Source organism: Bidens hawaiensis, unplaced genomic scaffold (assembly GCF_021521415.1).
Source record: "Bidens hawaiensis isolate Kalapana, Puna unplaced genomic scaffold, B.hawaiensis_p1.1 tig00002735_1, whole genome shotgun sequence".
In the NCBI taxonomy this organism is placed as follows: domain Eukaryota; kingdom Viridiplantae; phylum Streptophyta; class Magnoliopsida; order Asterales; family Asteraceae; genus Bidens; species Bidens hawaiensis.
Genome location: NW_027491147.1, coordinates 583,851 through 592,366, shown reverse-complemented (window position 1 = coordinate 592,366; position 8,516 = coordinate 583,851). Strand labels below are relative to the sequence as shown.

At 36.0% G+C, this 8,516-nt stretch overlaps 1 protein-coding gene across 1 annotated transcript; it reads right to left on the bottom strand.

Annotated features, from left to right (window-relative positions):
- Positions 1-1,994: 1,994 nt before the first annotated feature.
- Positions 1,995-6,240, bottom strand: LOC143620878 (protein INCREASED PETAL GROWTH ANISOTROPY 1-like). Its single transcript, XM_077092463.1, has 6 exons — positions 4,981-6,240; positions 3,912-4,043; positions 3,642-3,823; positions 3,443-3,554; positions 2,396-2,527; positions 1,995-2,313 (listed from the first exon to the last, which is right to left on the bottom strand). Exons 1-6 carry the CDS (start codon positions 6,172-6,174, stop codon positions 2,233-2,235), a joined length of 1,833 nt encoding a protein of 610 aa, XP_076948578.1. The 5' UTR covers positions 6,175-6,240; the 3' UTR covers positions 1,995-2,232.
- Between the last annotated feature and the right edge of the window lie 2,276 nt (positions 6,241-8,516).

Genomic DNA, 8,516 nt, shown 5'->3' with positions numbered 1-8,516 from the left:
GAAATGAGAGTTTTTGGAAGGTGTAAGGGTGTTTAAGTACCCGTAAACCCATGGACCTAAGGCCCGTCACCATCCTTATTCCATCTTTTTATTATTTAAGCTCACGCTATATTATTATTATTATTATTTAACTAAATATTAACACATCATTAAATAAATAAAACTATTTTATTTATTAGTATCAAAAGTAGGATGTTATAAGACAACCCTTGCAGTGTTATTCATAGGAAACCTTCAAGTTTAAGCAAATCCATTATTTATTACTCGACTTTATTAATTTAAATTGTTCATGAAAATAAAACATTTTAAATTAAGTATTTGAATATGTTTTAGTTACTATATTTGAACAACCAAACCAACAAAATGATCTTTAAGCCTATGGGGATTAAGGTTAAAAGTTTAATAGTATGTTCAATTATCTTACTTTTCATCTTAATAAATGCAAGAACATAAAATATGTATACCAATATCCTTATCAACAATAGATGTGTAATGTCACATTTCGATGAACGTGACAATGATACTCGGCTTACATAGCACATGCTAGATTATGTCACAAAAATAAGGATAACACAACTTTCAATTCGGAAAGGACTTCTCCACAACTAGTTGCTAGCAATCAATTTTCCATATAGATAAAAATAAATTAAAAATAACAACAGAAAAAAGAGATTTTGAAAGCCGGTAATATGATAAGTACAATTAACGTATTGGTAACGTATGATTTGTCTCTACCAGAGGTTTCATGTTTGAATATTGTTTCCATTGTTTCTGTCGTAGTTTTTTTAATGTTACATGGCCAGTGCAAGCTACTATTTGCAAGATCCCATTCGCCAGTGCATTGACGGTGCCCGTATTTTATCGATAACATGTTCTCATGGTTTAGAAACAAAAAAAAGGAACAATTTCAAGATAAGTTGTAAATTTTGCTTACAAAAGGTAGAGAAAAACATTTATTCATTACACGTTATTCATGGGACCAAATTGAAAGCTAGAAGTGCAATTAATATAGGAAACATGGAACCATGCATCTATCAAATAACCAAATGCATATGAATCTACTTTCTATATTGAATATGTTATGGCACGGGTTTACCTTACAAGGAAACTCAGAGACACACTTCACTAAAAATCAGATAAGTCACAGAATCACCACAAATCCGTCAATGAAGATAGGAAACGTTGGTGTTGTTTCCTCGGAAAATCAAGTGGGTGAAAGACTTAACTGACGGTTCATCGACAATATTTCTATTGAATGTTTATACTACCATAGTGAATATGTTACAGTAGAGGTTGGCTTTACAAGGTAACTTAAGGACATAATCACCATATTTCCATCAAAGAAGATAGGAAACCTATGTGATGTTATGGGAAAGTCAGGTGCGAGCAATACTTCATGTATGGGGTCGATCATCGATGATATTTCTAATGGATCTGCAATAATCTCTAAGATTCCCATCAAAGATAGGTCGATAATTATTACAAATCAACTACATTTAGAAAACCATAACTTTTCATGCAAAATGTGGATCAGTTTTGGTTAAAGGTAATTCCAAACCCTTCGTAACCGAACCGAAACATTTATTTAACCGAATATATGTTTGGGATTAACTCCCACCAAACATATGGTCGGATTATATCATTTTGATGTTTTTACTTCAATGTTTATTATCGAATTAACTTGAATTTCATTTTTAGATTATATACTGCCATTGGTTTTAATATTTGGTATTATAATTATGAATTATATATTGTGTTGGACTAGGTCATGTAATTTTATTTTTTTAAGTAGCTGGTACTAAACTTTTAGGCCCAAATTTTGGTTATGGTTAACCGACCCATAACAAAATCGCTATATAACCTTTAAAGCCGATTTACCAAAACCGCCATAACGGATTGGTTATGGATAATAAAACTATCCATTAACCAACATATCGGTTATGGCTATGGGTTTGACCCCAAACCACACCAAACCGAGAATAAACTAGATAAGTTCGCTTTATTAACTGTATATAGTTAATATCAAGTTTAAAACCTGATGATCTTGCAAATAAATCATTAGTAAGCAACCGTTTGGTCATATAGGAACTTAAAACATATGAACTTCAAAATGGAAACACAAGATCAATGTATTAACACGAACCGAGTCCCTCTTTACAGCAAAAAAAGCCCGTTACCGAATGCTGAAGCTGAGTTTGCTACAAATAAAGAATGTTTAGCAAGTAGTAGACCTCATCGTTGATGACACATAGTTACTTTATCACGCAGCTCTTGAAACGCCCTCATCGTTTCCACATCAAATCCACCCGCAAACTGTCACATACCCAATTCAACCAGAACATTATTAATACCTTTTCTATATTAATACTACAAATACAAATGTTTTTACAATTACCTGATGTACACGAAATGCAAACCGTACTCCTTGAACTATTAACTCTTCTTCTTCGGGGCCACTAACCGTCTCGAGCTCTGCAGATACTCTTCGCATGTACTTCATCGCTAACTTAACCGATGCAAGCTTGATTTACAATATGCAAAGTATTATTTATCATTTCTTGCCAAATTATCTTACCTTTTACAAAATATTATAAGAAAAAAAATGCATTAAAAAAACAAGGACATAAGAGTACGAACTGCAAGGACTAATGTTACCCCATCCAAACATTAGAGTCCACATAAAATGTAGGCCCTTTTACTGGATTATAAAACCAGAATCTTGAAACGATTGTACAAATTATTATGCATATGGTACAGGTTGTCAAAAAAACATTTCTTTGTTTAATAAAGCGTGACATATAACAACATCTTGGGTTTCATAAAAGGCAAACCACTTTCTCCAAAAACTAAATTCATAAACCAAGGTCAATTTACAACATTTGATGCATGATGTACAAGTTACAAAAGCGGCATTGCATTAGAAAACATCTAAAAAGGAGTGTTTTAACCTTCACGTGTGAGCATGAAGGGTAGGGGACCTAGTAAAGTGAACAGAATATTGGAGATTTTTTTTGGCATTTTGTAACCAAATCAATATCATAAATTTTTATGTTTTTGTGTCTAATTGTAGACCAAACACCATGGACATAACTTACTTTTTCTTTTGGGGACCACTAACACCTAATTTGTTGTGTACTAAACAATGTTTTGTTACTCATGTTACCTGGTCAAAATCTATGTTTTATTTTTTTCTGGTATATTATATTATTTTATTTGTATAATGTTTACTTGTTTATTGTTAATGTTAGATATCATACACATGAAATTGCCTACTTTTAAGCTATAAAAAAGTACCATATAAACCTGGACTTGTTTAAAAACAATCATTTAAAACAATCAAACAGTCATTACATTTTTATCATTATCATTATCACTCTTATAATTAGTTATGTTATTATTTTCACTATTGTTAAGTTCTTTCAAAAATAGAAAACAAAATTACCTGAGCTACAAATCCAGTTTCTTGCATCCAGTCCATTGGAATATTAAACACTTTGTATCGTGTTGAAGCCGATTCTCTCATACGCGATAAATTATAAACTCCATGCTCTAATCTGTTACCATAACAAACCAGCATAAATAAATGATGAACCCAATTTAAGAAAATATGTTTTTTAAAATTATTCTGAAGATATTCATACTTCTCAAACAATCCTTGCATTTTCTTGAGAGCAGGACCGCAAGCCTGACGTGGATCATCACGAAACGATGTTGCCTCGCATACGAGCTTCTTTAGATCACAATAACCGAATGCAGCTTCTCTTAATGCATCCGCTTTTTTTTCAGGCCAATTAAAGTGTTTAAGAACTGCCCTCTCATCAACCTGGAATTATTTAAAAACAAGTATTTAAAATTGATTATGTATTGAACGAAATAATAATGGTTATATTATATGATGAAGTAAATATTACCAGGTATGAGAGTTCATCATCTAGCCATTTTACAAAGGAGACAACATCCTGAATATCTGTGAATGATGCATTCTCAACTTCTTTGATTAAAAATCTTATGAAATCACCTTGTGTTTCCACATCTGTCTTTATCTGTAATTAATTAATTACAACAAAAACAACTGTTAAAACTTAAAAAAATATTTTTTGAATTTATTTTCACATGAAACTGGTGGTGATCTATTGGGAAAAATTGATGGTTCCATCAATATAGCTTCTATATTTAGAGAGGTGAGGTGGACCACTGTAAGAGTTAAATCAGAGATTCTTATAGAATGTACATGTTTTTGTCCATATAGTACAAGTTATTCCAAATTATTGCAAGTTACTCTACAAGCAAAGCTACAAAATCTTGGGAGGTACTATTTATGTAGCATAAGGTACAACAATATATTACTATGACTTTGACCTGTAATTTTCTATTTTTTTTATCTTGCATTAAATGTGGGAACGGTGGTGAGTTAAAGGCTCATGATGAATTGCTGAATTTACCCTTCAACATTTCCCTATTACTCCGTATGATTTTGAAACTTACAAATCATGGAAGGTAATATTAATGTAGATAAGGTACAAATTATTAACTATGAACTGACCGGTGAAATTTGAATTATCTTCAATTAAATACGGTTGTACACAAAATCTAAAATATCGAACCGAAATCCAAACCAAGATAGAAACTGACTGCTCGGTTTTGAACTTTAGTAAAAATCAAAATATTGATTTCGATTTGGTTTTATGTTTTCTAAAGTACCGAATAATCCCAACTAGAAAAAAAATCGAGAAAACCATAAAATCTGTAAAAACCGAACCTACTGAACTAAATGGCACAATTAGATGTGAAATAGGTGGTGAGGTTATTAAGTGAAATGCCGAAACCAGCCCTTTAGCCTATCCCTATTATGATTTTGAAATATCAAAAAGTATTATTATTTAATAATACTCAGGCAATTTATTACGAAAAAGTGTCGGCTAAAGGGCAAAACAGTAAATTACCCCACACTCTACTCTACGATGGCTATTGGCTACTTACAGCAAGCAAATGTGTTGACCGGTTCTCGATTTCTCCGATCATGTCACGTGTGTTGGCCGTTGCCGGAACATCGCCGGCAGCACCTCCGTTGCATGTTTCCCGGCGAGATTCTCTCCGCATTAACGAGTGATAAAACTCGACCACCTCCGGTACCCTCCGTACCTTCGCCGGCAACGGCTTTAAACTCTTCGGCGGCGGTGGCGGCGGCGGAGGAGCTGCTGCAGGTTTGTTGGTTTTAGCCGGAGCCGGCGGAGGTGGCGGCGGTGGTGGAGGAGCTGGTTGTTGCTCCGTTAATGCTCGCTCGGCCGAGCTGCCAAGCGAGCTGTTAGAAGATGCTAATGATGACGACAATGATAATGATGATGATGTTGACGGCCGTGGAGGCGGTTTCGGAACTCTCGGGGCTCGAGAACGAGGCTCGAGCAGTGATTCGTTAGTTAAATCTAACGAATCACACCGAGATAGCCTCGGTAAGTTGTCGATTTCTTCCTGAATCGACTCCTTAGAGCTTGATTCCGTATAACACTCGCTAGTGTTCTGATTATTAATATTATTATTATTATGATTAATAGGAACACTAGCGAATGTGTGGCCGCGTTTCAAGGTTTTAATCATGTTGGATTTCCCGGATATATCCATCAACTGTTGAAACTGAAACCGTTGCGAAGCGGTTGCAACGGATTGCAGTTGCTGTACCTCAAAATCCTTAATTCTGTTATCAAATTCACGTTTCTGTTCGGTTAATTTCGAATGCAGCATTTCAACTTCTTGCCTTAACCTCTCATTCTCGGCTTCCAAGCACTCGATCATCTTACCCGATCGATTAATCTCCGAATCCTTCTTCGAGATCTCGTTCTCCAAAACCGGAACCAACGCCACAGACTCTTTAAGCAGCTTCTGTTCCAAAAGCTCGGTTCGCAGACGCGACTCGCGCTCTCGTAACTGTTCAACTAAATGCATCAGGTCAGCCACGTCCGGAGGACGGGGCTGAACCTGAGCTGAGGACTTGGGGAAATACACCCCAAAGGAGCGAGAGAACATCGCTCCTTTTTGCGGTACCTTTCCTCCTCCGCCTCCAGACGCTTGTGGGGACGGAGAGGAGGAGGAAATGTGCCGTTGGTGGGTTAGTTGTATTTTGGAATTCGCTGGGGATTTGTTTAGTCCCATTGCGGATTTGACTTTACCGCCTACCATTATTGTTGGATATTATCCGAACATTATGGGTAATGGTTAGAGAGAAAGGGTTCTCCACAGAAGTCGTTGTTACCTGTGAAACAGAACAGAAAGGGTTGGGTTAGAGAGAGAGAGAGAGAGAGAGAGAGAGAGAGAGAGAGAGAGAGTAAAAGTAAAAAAGAAAGAGGACACGAATGACGAGGAACGGTCGTCTTGGCTTTGTGTTTTGAAATATTTGGGGAAAGTTTAATAATGGAGTTTAATTAATAAGGAATAGGTTCTGGTCTTACAACCCGCCAAACACATTTTCAACTTACGCTTATAAACTAATAATCATTAATTATTGTCTTTTTACCAAACTACTACCGTTTTCTTTTGCATTAATCACATCTTTATGGAAGAGTGATGTAAATGACTTTCTTGATAACCATTTAGGTGATCTGAAAATACAGAGAAGAGAGTTTGTTCAATAAAAAAGAACTCGAATAATTAATGTGTTGGATCTGATCTTTGGTTCAAAATTACTACATCAACTTTTTTTTTTTTCTCTTTGTAATTATAAACATACCTGTATTTCTGTTTTGTTTGGGTTGTGATCCTCATTGTAAGACCGTCCGTAGTTCACAAGTTTTTGGGGCATTATGGCCTAAAACGCCGGGGGCACACCGCCCCCTGGCATTATGGCTTTTTTTTTTGTGTTTTGTGCTAAACGCGTGTGAAAGGCAAAAAAAATAATACTAAAATAATGAAGTTGAGGCATTATGGAGACTATGACTACACCCTATTTTTGTATAAAAACCATAAATCTGACTGGGCGTCACGTGTCGCATAATGTCTGGATGTGAGACTTTATAACTACTCATGTCTAAATGTTATCTTTGTGGAACAATTTATGAATTCCTGTAATTTAGTTAAATACTGATTTATTCATAATTTTTTGTTCATTTTGAAAATTCTCCCCTTTGTATACTCTTTTTTTAAAGGTGGCATTGTATTAGTCACATGCTACAAGCATATGCCAATTACTAAAAAAATAAAAAACATTGTGTGACTTACATATTTGCTATATCAAATGTATACTAGTTCTTTCAATTTTAACACTAAAGTTCTTTGACCGTGCATCAACTCAAAGAAAGCTTAAGATCTTTATTTCTTTCAACGTGTTTTAGCTTGTATTAGCCCCATCGAAAATCATGTTATTCCTAACGTTCCATAAACTCCGTTTATTACAGAACCCGACGTATGGCATGAACTAACATGTTTTTTGCTCGGCCTTTGCAATAATGATTTTGTAACTCCATAATATCCAAAATTGAGAAAGCAAGGAGGAGGGAGCTTACACCACTTCGAAATATTTTGTTAACCGGTATCCGCTACAGAGCATGCATGTGGTTAACAAATGGCACACCATCTCATTATGCTCCGAACAAAAAGGGCATAATATTGTACAAAAATTAATGTTCCTTCTCAATAGCACGCCCTTGATTGCCATTCGTTCCCGAACGACTTTCCAACAAAAAAATATTATTTTTTTTTAACCCAATTAATCCACTCATACATACATTGGTTTTCAATGATGGATTGGTTATACTCAAGAGTTTGCGAGCCGAACTAAATATGAGTTACCCATCCTTGTCCACCTTCCAAATCCATTTATCCTCACCATTTGTAATGTTTGTATTACTAAGTAAGGACATGAAATCTTGAAATTTGTCGAAGCACGAAATGAATCTGACCTGATCCAAGACGATGTTTCCACGGATTTTCGAGATGAACGAGCCACGCCTTGATCTTCTTCTCCAGCTGCTTGAGACCTGCAATGGTTTTTTGGGGGTGTGGAGGTGACTGCTAAGATATCCTGAGGATTTCTTGTTTACAGACACAAAAAAGTGGTGGTGGCTCTTATTGAGCATGACCCCTGAATAAGGAGGTGGAGACCTCCTTATATAGGAGTCTCATGGCCACCATCATGGTACCCTAATGGGCCTAGCCCAGTTAGGGTTACCTCCACAAAAACCCCCTCAGCCCAATAACATTGTATTAGTCCATGTAATAAAATAAGCCAAACATAATAGATTTAGGGTCGTAGAACCGGGTTTTAGTACCATACCCCTACAAGCCCCCCAAGTCCAGCGTTGCTCCTGGGCGCGCAAGCGTCTAGGTGGAGCGCTGGACTTTATAAGGTGTGAGGCGGTATTTTACCTTTTCTTTGGTCTTGTCTTTATTGTCTTTTGAGTTTTGGGAGGTTTTCTTCATGATGGTGACATGTTGTAATAAAAGCCTGCGCGCGAGGCGACTTACAAGCTATAAGGATAATGAAGCCTGCGCGCATGGCGACTTATGAGTTGTAATAATAATGAAGC